This window comes from Protobothrops mucrosquamatus, unplaced genomic scaffold (assembly GCF_001527695.2).
Source record: "Protobothrops mucrosquamatus isolate PMUCROS unplaced genomic scaffold, P.Mucros_1.0 scaffold709, whole genome shotgun sequence".
NCBI classification, from domain to species: Eukaryota; Metazoa; Chordata; class Lepidosauria; order Squamata; family Viperidae; genus Protobothrops; species Protobothrops mucrosquamatus.
The window spans coordinates 43294-59481 of record NW_015386990.1 but is presented as its reverse complement, the minus strand read 5'-3'; the positions used below and the strand labels follow the sequence as shown (position 1 = coordinate 59481).

Sequence of the window (16188 nt, the reverse complement as noted above, 5' to 3'; positions counted from 1 at the left end):
AAAGGGTATTACAGCATGGTTTTTGGCCAGTTTTATTTTCAGTCCCTCTGCTGATGATCCCTGGCATGGAATTTGCTTTTTTCTCAACTGAGGAACTGTGATTTGACATCTCTATGAAGTTATCCATTAGGCCCAAGTTCTTTTTTTTTTATTAGTTACAGACAGCTCAGCCCTTTTTTAAACATACGTTCCTAAAGGTGATCCTGAGTATAACAGAACACAGTTTAATCACTAGGTTGTTAGGATGTTCTAAGATTGTCTTTAAAACAGTTCCAGTAACTGTTGGGGAAAAGGAGAGGATGTACAACTGAAATAAATGTATTACTTTACATAAAAAAGCATAATCAAGCAAACAATTTCCTCTTGATAAGAGCATTTTAAGATGTTGCTTAATTTATTTTTTAAATCAAAATTTTATTCAGATAGATTATACCCAACATAATTCCTAGGTGCTGTTTTAAATAATGCTAAACCTTTAATAAATATATAAGATTGTACTTATATATTTAATTCTAAGTAAAAAAGGTCATGACAGACATTTCTGGCAATGCTGAATTTATATAATCAAAATAATATAGAGCTTAGTCCGTATGACAGTTTTCTCAAAATATCAGTTCTTGGGAACTTAACATTAAAATAATTATCTCCAAGCATTATAGCAATCTAGCTAAAAAAGGGGAAAGATATATTTATACATCTTCCTGCAGTGAATATACAAACATTACGAGTCTCCTTTATCTTTTATAAAATTACACTTTAGGTTTGGATCTAAATTAATGGAACTACTAGTTACTTTTCAGTGTAGATTGAAGAAACTATGCCTGTCTTAAGCATACCGTATGGTAAATTCCAGCCCTCATAATCCCCAACTGGTATGGCTATGACACCTGCTTGGGGAATTTGTACAAACCATATTAATCTTCACAGTCTGTATGGATCAGTTTAGAGGACGCAGCTGAACAACAAATTCTGAAGTATGAAGTAAAATATTTTAGTTAGGTGATGAAGAGATTGGAAAACTGACACAAAATGTACTTTTTGCAATAAGACTATTGGAACAATGAACAGATTTCTTTTAAAGAATATCTTAAGTTAATATAAAAGAGATATGAATAAATGCCCTGCCTACATTTTTAATTTTTTCATTATGTCCCATTTTTTTAAAAAAAAAAACCAACTGAATTTTAGATATGAATATTCCAGCAAAATTTAACTTAATTTCAACCACTACTTTAGCACTTTGAACTTAGAATAAACCATAAAAAAGAATAAAAAATGAGACTTGCCTTAAAAACTGATTATACTAACAGTTCTACAGGGCCACATCTTATTTAGTATATTTGTAAATGATTTTGCTTTCAAGTCTGTAGAATCAAACCCAATACTATTAAGTTTTCAATTTCCACAGAAGAACTAACGTCTGATGCATATGGGTCAAGCAACCTTTTCTTTTTAGATAGTTTCTCCAGAACAATTAATTTCTTCACGGAAGCTCTGATATTGATTTAAGTGAACTGTTCACGGGCTGAACAGAGAAAGGAAGTCTCAAATATAGGACCAAAAGATTTCTAGTTTTTGTATTGTTCATTCAGCCAAAGGTGAAAGTGGATAGTCTCCTTTAAAATACCTTAAAATCTGTTACTCGAGACCCACCAGTTGACTTAGAAACCCCACATCCTCTTTATATCATTTTAAATTATTTCTCCAGAAATCTTGAAAAAGCGTGTCAAGAACCCTGAGGCCTTCCATTGTAATTAATATATTATTAATAATATATTATTAAATATTAGATCCCCAATAATCTCAGCAATATTTACATGAGTGAGACTGCTCAGAAAGTCAAGATGCTGTAGTCTAAAGCAGTGCAAAGGGAAAACAGGCACTCCCCCATTCTTCTCTTAAATATCTGTGGAAAAAATATTTAGAGTAGGAGCCATAAACGAAAGTTATACAGCATGTTCATAAAAACTAGATTTCCTTTTATAAATTTCAGTTGGGTAGCTGCCAAAATAGAGAGCAATCAACATCTTTCAAAAGTGTATCCAGTAAACAAGTCTTGCCCATTTTGAAAAGCGTGAGGCCCTATAGTGACAATCATAGGTTAGTATTCATCTAGCACGTGGCAATAGATTCAGCATATTTAATTCATATGAGATACAAGTTATTCCTATGTGTGAACTGATTACCCCAACAAATTCAATTTTTGTATTGCAGAGCATAACAGCTGCCATTTAAAGAACCATTACACAATTCCAGCTTTCAGTTCTCATATCAGATTAATAGATTTATTGTGGCTTTGAGCATCAAAGAATATTTGAGGTAGACTACTAGTCTTTGTCAGATATCTCCTGGGAATTTTAAGAGCTCAGTTGCAATGAGGAATTCTTGGTTACATATGCACTCAGTGGTACTTGGGAGGACAAACTCTTAAAGAAGATCCGTGCATGATGTATACCTGTGAATCAGGGCAAGAACCTCCTGCTTCTAAAGAGTTCTTAGTAGTACCCATCCAGAGAGACATCTGGAAATCCTACAGATTGCACGGCTGAATCCAGATTTAGAGGAGCATCTCACAAAAAGCAGATTTCTTTCCTGTTTGCTAAGGGAGTTTTGCACGCATTAATAAAGAAAGGCCTGTCAAATACTTTCAAGGAGTGGAACTTTTAAAAAGTTTAATGGTTGTCCAGTATGGTCTATGCAATCTTCTAGGACCTAGAACTAGATGGCAAAGTATTTATTCAGTGACCGTGTCTTCAGACAGCAGAAGGCTCATGTGGAAAGTCAGATGCTTATTCATGTCAACTGCATCCTCCCATTTTCAAAATTATCCTAATATTGCTACAGAGTACATTATTCTGAAGAACCTTCCTGTGCTGTCAGATGGAGATACTTGAATAAAGGTCTTCTATTTGTTTCTTGAAGTATTCTCTCAGCTCGGATCTCCTGGCTTTTAATGTAGGTGTCAACAAACCATTTTGTACTGAGAACATTTCGGAGTGGATGTAAACTGCTTTAACCTGAAATGTCAAAAATGAAATAAAATTATATAGGTATAAAAGGATCAAAAGGAAAAACAAAACTAAATCCTTATCTGAAAACTCCATTTGGTTGCTTCCTGAAATTTGCTGATAAATTGTGCATTTTATTAGGCAAAACAAACATAATTTACAACCTTTCTGACAAAAATTACATTCATTGATTCCAATTGATGAAATATGAATATGCTTTGTTTTACTCTGGTTTTGTATGAAGCAAATCCCTTTGACCTGCAGTTTATGGTTTATTTTTATTGCATAATCACTGACAGATGTTTATGGTTGACCATTTTTTTTTAAAAAAAGGGGAGCCCAACTGTTACTTTCATTTTCTGTCAAGATATACATTCATTTTAGACTATTTAACCCTGCATTCATTTGCTTCATCCCAGTTTTCCTAAATAAATAAATTTAACTTTATTTTGCTACCAATTTGCATCTTTTCATTTAGGAATCTGCATTTTTCCCTGTGAGTAAATGCTGCTATCCACAGAAGATTTTCTCTCTCTCTCTCTCTCCCTCCCTCCCTCCCTCCCTCCCTCCCTCCCTCTGTGTGTTTATAGTCATTATTACCAGTATAATAACTTAACAATATATTCTATATTAACTTTTATTATGCCCACATAGATCTTTTGGGTTGGGTATTTATAATAAATTTAAATGGATTAATTCTAAGTTAATTTAAATGGTAACAACTGTTACAAACATAAGCCTAGACTAAAACAATCAATGCAGAACTGCTTCATACTCCCTCAAAAGCCAGAACCCTTGATATAGTTACGCAAAGGCCTGAACTAGGTATTTGCAAGACCGCCTCCTACCAAACACCTCCCTTCGACCAGTCCCCTCCCACAGAGAGGGCCTCCTTAGAGTGCCGTCGGCCAGACAATGCTGGCTGGCGACCCCCAGGGGGAGAGCCTTCTCTTTGGCAGCTCCTGCCCTCTGGAATGACCTACCCCCCGACCTACGTACAGTTGCGGACCTGCGCCTTTTTCGCCGAGCCCTGAAGGCCCATCTATTCCGTGCGGCCGGCCTGGCGTAGTTTGATTATGTTTCAGTGGGGTTTTGTTTTTTTTTACGGGTGTTTTTAGAACAGGCCTGTTATTTAATTCGATTTTAAAACAAACTATTTATTTATTATCGTGGTTTTTAGTATCGCCTGTTTACCGCCCTGAGTCCCGCAAGGGAGATAGGGCGGTATATAAATTTAATTAATAATAATTAATAATAACTGCAGCTAATATTTATTTATTGTACATGTTTAATGTTATATGACTTGGATTTATTGTTTGTGTTTTGTGCTGTAAACTAATCAGAGTGGCATTATTTGAGTTCATGGGCCATATAAAATCTATCTTATAAATAAATAATCAATAATTTTTGCTCATGTTTTCACTTGGCATTTCACATTTATCTTTTGAACAGACTTTTAAAAATACATCGAAACATCAAAATAATAAAATGTTCTGTGGCCGAAAACAATTCGGAGATATTTTTTATCTTCCTATTGGCTGCATAGGACTGTCACAGGAAAACATGCTTTTGCAATATTAAAAATACTTTCAGTTTTTAACACTGAAATTGGTTATGTGTCCTGTAGTTATCGTTCTCTGGTTTAAAGGTCTTATCATATATCACATTGATTGCTTCCAATGAAAGGCACCCTTGTGGGGCTGTGCACAGGGCATCAGTTGGCTTAATCTGGTTCTGCATGCTATGTAATATATTTTGTGCACTGGAGCAGCTTGTAATTTAATAAATAAAAAACAAATTGTGACAGTGGTGAAATGCAAGATGGTAGAAACATAAATTTCACAGAATGGACCTAGACATTCCGTCAGGTAAGTCTGCATGGGATTATATCCCAAGGGATTTTTTTTTTCAATAAGTTCTCTTCCTCTGCCCTACGGGTGTACAGTCCCCATAAACAAACATCTATTTTAAGTTCTATTGTAAGTTCTGTTACAAAACTATCTATGCACATATGAGAAAATAGTCTATACAGAGAACAAAAAGAACTGCTGTATTTTCTAGGTCAGCTATAAGAATTAAGGGCCTGAATTCACTTCCCAGAACTGCTTTCATCTTATTTTGATATGTACTATCTATTACAAGAGATTTTTTGAAAGTGGCTCTTATATACCAATTTAAATAAAGATATTTTAATAAAAATAGAAATGTCAGCGAATATATGGCTGAACCACAAAGCACAGTGACAATGTGAGGTTTTATATAATGCATGCTAAAATCCCCTCCTGTTCATCCCAAAAAGGAGTTCATCTCATTTTAGTCATCAAAGTTATTTTTAGTATTTACCTGTTCAAATGAATAAAGTCCACTTTCTTTTCCTAATTGCACCATGTCTTCCATTATAGCGTCTTTCAGCTTCTAAATAAGAACATAAGACATCTATTTATAGCTACGAAGCTCAATTTAGCAACAAGAAAATATTAATATTCAAATACTTTCCTCCTTTTTATGTGCCTGTGTGCTGGACAGGTAGCAGTGAAGGAGGCACGGAATGCCTCAATCAAAAATGTATGTACCACTTTAAATCCCACCGATTCTGCACACCCATTCTCCCAATTCTTAATTCTGGCTTCATTCACGCATCACTTGTGATGGCCTTTAATTGATTTAATTGAAGGTTGTACCTCCTTGCCCAATAAAAAGCAATGTTCAAAAACCTTGGTAGAAAACCCTGTAAACAATCTCCAAAAAGACCCCTTCATCTTTATTTTTCAAGCATGCATGTATGCATGTACATGCCTGCATATCACACGCAAGCTGAACTGTTATTTGGGCATTGGAACTGAATTTCTAAAGCTTTCATTTCCATGCTAGATTTAGCATTAAGGCCTGAAAGAATTCATGGGCCAATGCACACATGATGGGTTACCTTCTACTACAAGGAAAACAGTAATTCAAATGCTATAATTTGCCAAGGTTATGCCAGTTTAAATGTATAATGTACAGTAATTCCTCCACTAGGCATTTGGTAAAGGCAATATCCCTAGCTGACCCAGTTTTAAGTATTCTTTCTTTTAGAAAAGAGCTATGGAACATTGTTTGCTATATGATAACTGCTGCAAGACTATTATATGCACATACATGGAAATATTCTGAAATACCCACAATGGAGGGGTACTTAGTAAAGATGATAGAACTAGTAGAGATGGCAAGAATGATTTGTCTGATTAGGGAAAGGACAATGAGCTCATTTATTACTGACTGGAAATCCCTTATGGAATTTTTTGCTGTAGAAAAAAAAAGAACTTGTGATTTATGGGCTTGACTGTTAGAAAGGCTAGATTATGGAAAGAAGGAAATTATGATGTCATCTTAAGAGAGTAATATATATAGTACAAGCATTTGTAACTGCTATTGAATTGGAAATTGCTTCTTTATATTGTTTTCTTCTCTTTCTTTTTTCTTATTTTCTTCCTTATGTATTCACTTTTTATTTCTTTTATCCCTTCACTAAAAGTTGTATTGCTTTCATTACTAAAAATTAACAACTTTAATAAAAAATAGTTTTTAAAAAAGCAGCTGTAATCCATACTTCCTGAGCATTCTTAACTATGCATTGCTTTCTCATCACCCCATCCCAAATTCAAACGATAGTTAGAAATGTTTGAATTTTCCTAACTTTCCCAAAGTTTTTTTTTATCCCTGACATTATATGATACTGGCCTAATCTGGCTTTTCCCGTTTTGTTTGCTTTTATTATGGGTTATGTTGATTGAAAATTTCAGATTCTACCTCTACTGATTTTTGGTTCTGATAGTTACCTATAGTCATTCTGGAGTTAGGTGGCCTCCTAAATAAATTAATGGTTTATGTGAAACGTTTTAAGTTGTACCACTATTATGACATCAGACATTAATTCATAGAGCACGAGTGGTGTTCCAAACATTTGACATGTACAACTACATACATACAGCCTAACCCTTCATTTTAACAATAGCTGCCTTCCACAGAATTCTTTTAGTACCCTGGCAAATTCTGATCCCACTAGAATGTTCATCTTCCCTTTTACTTGCATAATCTTGCTAAAGCAGGGGTGTCAAACTGCCGGCCCACGGGCCGGATGCATCATCAGGAAACCACGCCCACCCCATTGCCGGCAATGGCGAAAAAACTCCGATACGTTGTGCGACGTCACTTGATGTCGCGAGTTTGACATGTCTGTGTTAAAGGAACATTGTACTTGTGTATTTGGACTAGAAAGCAAAAGCAGAAGACCACATACCGTATTGTTACAAAGTTCTGTAAAAGTTCCATCAAAGCCCCTTTTCGTGGCCCAGCCTGGCATGACTTCAGCATCCGGTACAACTATCCCCACCAAAAAAGCCTGCAAGATAAAATTGGAAGCCACATTTGTGACCAGCTTTTCAGCTTAGTCCTATGATCCCCACGTGGTTAAACCAGCCATTATCGAATGAAAGCAGATGTATGTTTCATGCCCAAAACAATTGAAGTGGGTCATTTCAAATTTGAAAATGTTTTGCACATCTCCACTTGCTACATATTCTGAAATGCCTCTTGCATCAGCAAAATAGCAGTTTCTAATAGCTGAATTTATTCCAAAAGATTTGTGGCATCATCAGGCAATATACATTCTCCACATTATACTAGGAATAAAGTACTGTACCTATATTTCACATATGTAGAAAGAAAACAAATAATTATCTTGAGACAACTATGCCACACTCGTAATAGGGAAGTAGTGTACCACAGAAAAAAATAGCTATCTTAACTTTATAGGAAGTCGCAATAGATATTGCAAATTACAAAACAGGAAAATTATAGAAATGCCAAGAGTTACCTGTAAACTATCTCCGTGCACATATATTTGGGAGACAGGTTCACTACGAATGTAGATATTTTCAATTTTTTCTGGTGCAATGTATTCTCCCTGAGCCAATTTAAATATATGTTTCTTTCGATCGATGATTTTGAGTGTCCCATTCTGTGAGGAAACCACAAAAAACAATTATGTTGATCTAGGAAAAAATATTAGGCAATAGAACTATACTTAGGCAAGATTTCAATTTATTTTACATTTTGGGAATGGTAAGAAAAGCTAAAGTTATATCTCCATGGTTTAGGAAAACTGGCAGCATATGGCTCAACCCTATACTTACTTAATAGAAAAAAATCTGCTATTATGAATGAGGCTTCCCATTTAGTAAATGGTTTTGGGATCACAATCTTACATTGTATTAAATCACATCAATAGTATGTCTTTTCTCTGAAGATCCCTCAGCAAGAGAGCCAATATGATATAGTGGTTAAGTTTGCAGGACTGGGGAGATTTAGGTTCTAATCTATCCTCAACCATAGAGATTTGGACATTTGTCGTCAATCTCTGTAATTCAACCTAGTTCACAAGACTGGAATTGGGGATAAATGAAGGGTGCTTCCCACTCCTCAGACTGAGCTCATGGAGAAATGGTAGACCATAAAGCTAACAAACAACAACCTGAATTACCAAAAGGGTGATCAAAGTAAACCCAAATTTCCCTGGAGAAATCCTGATACTTCCTTGCTACATTATAGTATCTCATCACCTATATACACATAAATACCGGTGCCCAACTCATTTATCCCTTTATTATTTCCAAACAATGAAGATGTAGCTTTTCAACTTTATTCTTAATGCAGTAATGAAAAATTAGCAGTTCAGTACATACAGACAACCACTTTCCAATGTCCCCTGTATGAAGCCAGCCATCCTTGTCCAAGGCTTCAGCTGTTCTCTCTTTGTCTTTTAAGTAGCCCTTGAAAACATTGGGACCTTTGACACAGATCTGAAAGAGAGATCAACACGCTGCTTAACAGTAAGAGTAGTAAACAGCTTATTGTTTACAACACAGCTGCTAGATGCAATGAGAACTAATTAGGTTATGTACTGCTAGACTAATATGGCAATCTCCCATAAAGAAGCACTTACAGACTGTAAGGGACTTCAAGCATTCATTTGGGCTGATAACCCAACTGCTTCCGGGCAAACCAGTGCTGCCAACCTTATTCACCATTGCCTGTAAGCTGCCAAGAGTTGTTTGAATTTTGCAGAGTAGAACTATTATAAATAAAATTTTGATAGAAATTCAGCAAGTACTAATCAATATGGCATACAGGTTTAATAACTAATAATAATCCCCAAATAAGTGGAGGAACACTTGAACACTTGATGGCACTGACAAAATCACTACCAGTCAATTGCAAAAGGCAGCTTTACTCAGAACAACTTACATCCTGTGACGATGCCTTTAACATCGTCAACTTCCACATCTGCCTATCCCAAGGTCCTTGAAAAATAAGTGAATAAAAATGCCAAATCCAGACTAAATACCTGGCTGACTATGCAACAAACCATAATAAATAATAATCTAACTCTGAGAACAGGTGAACAACTGTTCTCTGCTCTACTATCACTATTATGCAGATGGACCTTGGTTAACAATGGTAATTGGGACTGGAATTTCCAGCACTAAACAATGTCATGTGACTGCATTGCTTAGCAATGGCAATCCCAGAAGTTCTCATTGCCATCATTAAGCAAGGACCTCCTGGCAACTTCCTGCTAACTTCCAAAAAGCAAGCTCAATGGGGAAGTTGGCAGGAAATTGCAAGTCCCAGGGAGCTCGCAAGCAGGCAGGCAGGTGGGCAGGTAACTAGCCACCATGGCCCAGTGTGAGAGCAATCAGGGAGGTTTGGGGATTCCATTTTCACTCCCAGAAAGCCCTCTTTTGACATTACTTTCACAGAACCAGTTCTGGGGCAGCAAAAGGAATTTCTGAAAGTGCCCAAAACTCCTGAGGGTCCTTCAAAACCCTCCAAGAAGTCTGCAAACTCAAAAACATTTGCCAGATATTGAAGATATTTGCAAAAATGTAAAACAATGTCACTCTTCTTATTAATTTGTTAAAAGAGTTTTTTTGTGAATAAAATATAGCACAGTATGTTAATATCTAATGGATTTAATACTGTTATTTTTACATAATTCAACAAATATTCTACAAATTCATCAATGCAAAAATTTAATATGGTAAATATTAATAAATATAACTCGTACAAACACAAGCTGTTTTGGGGATCCTCCATAATTTTTAAAAGTGGAACGGGGGCAGTGAGAAATTAAGAAACAGCACACTACAAAAAGAAAGCTTGCAAGGACTGACTTTCATTAATGCAGGAAGATATGAGTCACCCTAAAACCTACAATGCTTTAATACTGCAGACAGCAATTTATGTTCCTTTCCATATCAGTTAAGAACATTCTTGTTACTATCAAGTGGATAGTAACCTTAAAAACCTTTAAAAAAAACCTTTAAAAAAGAACATTAAGTACATGACTTGACCATTTGCTTTACTTCTAGCAAATTCCTTTTCAACCTACTGTAATGGAACATATTTTGAAATGCTCTATTTTGGTTCCTATTCTACAGCTCTTATTTATAACAAATGGTGCGTTTAAATCTGTAGCTAAGAAACAGAAATGAAGAAGAACCAATACTGTACATATTACCTCTCCCTCTCGTTTGGAAGAAAAGTAATTTAATTCTTCAACATCCACCAGTTTAATTAAATTACAAGGCAGAGGTGCTCCAACGTGGCCTGAAATCAAATTAAGAAATATGTGGTTTTCTTCTCTTAAAAAGGTACAACAAAGAAACAAAAAAACCCACAGCAGTTTGTTATCACATAGCTATCTGCATATTAATAAAATAGTGGAAGTCAAGTATGTGTAACTGAGTGAGAAAATTAATTACAAAATCACAGTATCTCACAGTGAGATTGGTGGAGGAAACAGCCTATACACCTACTGCTTGTCTCTCCCTGAAAACTATTCCCGAAGGGGGGAAAAACAGTGCAGAAATAGAGCTGCAATTTATCACAAATATTGAAGCTGGAATCGCTACATGACTACAGAGATTTACATAACAGCATTTTGCTTAGCATTACTTATACTTTCCACGGGAGGTAAATTATTGATTGGTTTTAAAAAGAACTTGCCTGTTTGGCAGAGGACATTAAATGAGTCAGAAGCAGCCTAAATAGATAATTGTCTTGCAGGCCAGCATATTTTAGGATTCTGGTCTTGGTGCTTTCAACCTTACATGACCACATTCACCTGTCTTTTATGAAGCTCCTGCCTCGTTGTTACCTGAGGTCCAATCTCCCGGAGTGGTGAAGGTACACCCAGCTGTACACTCTGTTTGACCATAGCCTTCATAAACCTGTCAAAGACACATTATTTAAACAAGACACTAATGTTAGCATTTTATTTAAAAACTGGGAGGAGTAAAGTTCTCTGCTGGGCTCAGAAGGGGAAAAAAAATCTATCATTCAGAATCACTGATATTGCCACTGTATGAGCCAAATTTTTGGTTCTTGAACATAACAGGTAAATAAAGAAATTAGAAATGGTGGTTAATGTTCTTTCTTCGTATAAACTCTTTCTTCTTTATAAACTTCTTATAAAGTGGAGAGGGAAAGGTTTGTTTTTTTATTATGTTGCTAGGCCAGGAAAAAATTAAGTGGCCGAGAGCTAAATTATTGATATCTGCCAACAATAACATTTCAGAGGGCTAATGCTGTAGGCTCTGCCTGGACTAAGGAAGAAGTACCGTATTTATTCTTGCAAACAAAGGAAGAGGGCACTGTAAGTCGAGGCCCAAGATGACCTTGAACCCCTGAGAGTTTGAATATGTGTCTACTATGTCAAAGTCCTGGAAAGAAAGCTTGGCTTGTAGACAATCCATCTGGAGAACACAGAATTATTTATCAAATTTGTATGCCTCCAATCTTGCCAAAAGTGACCATAGGTGGCTTAAAGGCACTGAACAAAATACACAATAAAACATTAAAATAATAAGGGTCTTAAATTTAAATTAAAGATAATTTCAAGAGGGTAGCTAATCAGCAGAACTGGAAGGCAGAATAATGGCAACTGCCATAATAATTTAGCTTCATCCTGTAATGATTCAATCCAATAACTTGGCTAAAGTTGAGAAAAAAAAGTCAAATCTGGCCTTTCCTGTGATTCCTATAAGACATAAATATTCTTATAAGAAACTGATCTTGTTAGGATAGTTACAATTTCTATTATGAATGTATCTGATCCCCACCTGACTCTTAAATAGAATTACAGAAAAGGTACATCTGAATGATCCTCTAGTACATCCTACCTGACATCCTAATGCCGCTCGAAGGAAGCCCAGAACTGTAGGTGAAGCAGGAGCAGCTCCAGTAACAATCATCCTAACACAACCACCCAGGTTTGCCTGTTAGATAAACACAATTTTGAAATACAACGTATGAATGTTGAGTGTGAGTCTTAGCACTTTCCTAAATACTGGGGAAATGGGGGCTAAATCCATCTTCCTGGGGAGAACATTCTGGAGCTTGACGTCCATATAGGAGAAAGCCCTTTTCTGCACTCACAGCTATTTTGAGGCAGCTGAGCCATCTTCTAAAGCACCTTTCCTACTGATCTGAATAATTAAACAGGTTTAAAAAATACAAACAAATATTCCCTTTTCTTTTCTCTTGGACTTAAAGTTATTTGAAATATTTAGGCCTTGCTTAACCACTTCCCCAGAGGTAAGGCTGTTCAGCAGGTTTGCACCAAAGGGAAAAAATGGCTTGGTTATAACCAAGCTATTTTCCCATTTTTATCATCTGAATCTAGTATACGCTCGGGGGCTTCACCTATTCCTACATTTAAGCTACCATTTTCAAATATCTTGAGAAACATCCAAGGTAAATTGCATCCCTATTGTGAGTGATTCTCACAAGTTCCGGTTTCTAATAAATCCTTACCTGTATTTTGTTAAAGAATAACATATCCCACAGACTGTCATTTCTAACGATTCCATTTTGGACTTCTGCTTTTTTTCGATTAGCAGCAAATTCAAGAAGCCAACGTTTCACAGGAGTGTCTGCTTGACTAAAAATCTACAAATAAGTGTAAAAGAACAAGGAGAAAGGCAAGGAAATGTCACTTGGACAGAAAAAAAATGACAAGAAGCAAATGTATTACTTATATAAGCAGGTATGACTCTACAAATGTCTTTTTCTCCTCTTTGATTCAATTGTATCCAATTCTCAGGGACTTTGTGGACAAATCCCTCCAGTTTTCTTGGCAATTTTTTTTAGAAATGGTTTGTCATTGCCTCCTTTCTAGGGTTGAGAGAAAGTGACTGGCCCAAAGTTACCCAACTGGCTTTGTGTCTAAGGCAGGACTACAACTCATGACATCTTTGTTTCTAGCCTGATGCCTTAACCACTAGACCAGGGGTAGGCAACCTTGGCTCTTTTATGACTTGTGGACTTCAACTCCCAGAATTCCTGAGCCAGCATGGCTCAGCTTGGAAACCTCTCCCTTTCCCCTCAGCATGGCTGGCTCAGGAATTCTGGGAGTTGAAGTCCACGAGTCATAAAAGAGCCAAGGTTGCCTGCCCCTGCACTAGACCAAACTGACTCTCACAAATGCCATTTGCTCTATACAGTTTCTGGAGTTAATAGTAACTGCGTCATAAAACTATTAGGAAAAAGCTAATCTATCATTGTTTGAATTATGCTCTCTTTACCTTCATTCTGCAGGTTTTTTCTTTGAGGAAGAAGAAGAAGATGTTTCGCTTCTCATCTAAGAAGCTTTATCGATTCTGGCAGAACCGGTGAAGCTTCTTGGATAAGAAGCGAAACTTCTTTTTCTTCCTCAAGGAAAAAAACAGTCCAGTTGCCTTTTGAAAAAGGACCTTTCAGACAACTAGGATCAGGATGACTGAGAATCTCCACAGACATTTATTCTGCAAGGTAATTAAATAACTGAAATCTAAATGGAGATTAAGATATTTTGAGTGTTTTAGATCTTTATTTTGGCATGGTTATATATAATTATTTGGGAAATTATGGCAACAGAATAAAAAGACATCTGGTAACTGCAGAGAAATCCTTAGCTCTTAAAAGCCAATTGTGGCTGATCGTTATTTTTATTACTATCATATAAGGCAGTAATTATGCCAAGTCTTCAGGATAAATCACTAGAATCACATTTTATGCACAGTTTTACATACAAAAAGAGTAAAGAATTGAAGTCAACTTCATTTATGTTGCATTAATCATTCTACAAAACTATATACTGCCTGTCAAGTGTGTTTGTATATATGTATTTGTATATACAAATATACTGCAGAAACAAGTACATTAAAATGCAGGCTAAAATAACATTGAACAATAGCCTAAACTGCAATGGAGTATATGTGCTATTACAAAGAGAAGATAATCAAAAGATTGCCGTAAGGGAACTGACTCTCTTCCTGGGTGTTATGAAAGAAACCTCCATTGGACATAGCATTTGATAATGATGGTAATTATGTTATTATTATCCAATGATGCTTGCAAAAGCTGGGCAGGTGTAGATAAAAAATATTTTCTCGATTATCCTAGTACCTTGCTACTTAAAATCTTAAGCGCTACCACCAAAAGTAGGGTCCTGTATTCTGCTGTCCCAATACAAGCCCCACCCCTTTTGGGCCTTTGTCATAGATGCCCATATGGATTGAGCTAGCAACACAATGCTGCTTTTTTGATGAAAGCAGAAAGTTTCTTTAGACACCGCTGGGAACCAGAATAAAAATCCTGACTTGCAAGTCCCATTCCCTACTGTATTTGAACATCATTATAAAATTATAAAATTATAAAATAAAGTAGGCAAATTCTGTATCTTTGGCATACTAAATCTCAGTGATAACAGAGTTAAGTAATTAAAGTAAGCAAGATCTAGTCATTCAAAGTCCAATATTAACACCATGTGACAAGAAAAGCAGTTCAAAATCTGGTTTTGCACCACAGCGTGCAGCCGAGGGATTGCGCAGCTCCTCACCCCATGGCTAGTTTCGCCCTGCCAGGGGATCCTAAATTGGTCTAAAGTTGCCCCAGAGAGGCAATGAAGAAAGATGGGCGCTCCGATGATTGTGGAATGACGATGGTCGTCCTGCTCAATCCAGGAGAAGCCCTCTAACCCGACAGGAGAAAGGCTGGCCACACCTCGGTGACCAGCCCAAGCTACTTGCAGCCGAAGTCCAAAGGCACTAACCAGAACAACGGTGAACAACGTGCTTGAAACTGGGTGAGGAATTCGATCTTCTCTTTCCTATTTTGTATCTGATTTCCTGAAAAAGATTCCCAAGAAGCAAAAATCCTCCCAAAGGGAGAAGGGAGAGGACTACACCCCCACCCTCACATAGACAAAAGCAGCGAAAACTCTTATGGGGAACAAAAATATATTGAAATGAGGTTAAAAATACTAGTCTGGATGAATTTGAAAACTAAGAAAACTGTTAAAATTCCATACCTGAAAAAGTATTGATGAAATTATATATAAATAATAATAATAATAATAACTCTTTGCTTTAAAAGCTGGAAAATGAATAGCTACTGATACCTAGTGGAGGATTAGAAAAAACTATAGCTGCATTGACTTAGAATTTGGCAAGATGCCCAGAAATAGCAAAAAACAGCTGTTAACAAAGCATTGGGCTATCTACTACAGAGTGAAATTATATATGTTTAGAAATTGCTGACCTTCTGGAATTATAAACACACTGAGCTGCATTTTTAAGTTTACGAACTGCTTGCAGAGAAAGAAAAACCTTGGCCTTTGGTTAATCTTCTAAAAGGGAAGTTACTGGAAAGCTTTCAGGTGGTTAAATACTTCGGACTGAAATATTGGCTGGCTGATAATCATAAGACCCCTGAAAAGAAGAACTGTTACAAAATACTGTTTTCAATGGTGCTTTGATAATTGGAAACATATTGGATTACAAAAACCATATATAAAGATAAGAACTACACAAGATTTGGTTGTTTGGATTTTACGATTTTAAGTTTGATAAAGCTAATTAAAGAGACTATGGTACCGGTGAAAAACTACTTAGAGGAGGGAGACAAAATGGATGTTGTATATTTATCTAAAAGTGACAGAAAACCACACCTAACACCTTCTGCTGAAGACCCAGCATGGAACATCAGAGATCTGCAAGAACAATGACTCAAGACAAAGCAAATACATTCCAGAAGAAAATATATGCAATGCTGCGACATATTCAAATGACAACTTTGATAACATAAATGAACATAT

At 36.2% G+C, this 16188-nt stretch overlaps 1 protein-coding gene across 4 annotated transcripts in view; it reads right to left on the bottom strand.

The window, feature by feature from the left end:
• Positions 1 to 2812: 2812 nt before the first annotated feature.
• Positions 2813 to 16188, bottom strand: part of ACSL6 (acyl-CoA synthetase long chain family member 6) — a 32144-nt gene continuing 18768 nt past the window's right edge. For all 4 annotated transcript variants that reach the window (XM_015818260.1, XM_015818261.1, XM_015818262.1 and 1 more), the window contains exons 12-20: positions 12867 to 13001; positions 12233 to 12328; positions 11209 to 11281; positions 10570 to 10658; positions 8732 to 8848; positions 7864 to 8007; positions 7288 to 7389; positions 5352 to 5423; positions 2813 to 3017 (exon numbers count right to left, since the gene is read on the bottom strand). In XM_015818260.1, the coding sequence (XP_015673746.1) occupies positions 2877 to 3017; positions 5352 to 5423; positions 7288 to 7389; positions 7864 to 8007; positions 8732 to 8848; positions 10570 to 10658; positions 11209 to 11281; positions 12233 to 12328; positions 12867 to 13001 (969 nt within the window). In that variant the 3' untranslated portion in view covers positions 2813 to 2876. The remainder of the gene's footprint in view (positions 3018 to 5351; positions 5424 to 7287; positions 7390 to 7863; positions 8008 to 8731; positions 8849 to 10569; positions 10659 to 11208; positions 11282 to 12232; positions 12329 to 12866; positions 13002 to 16188) is intronic.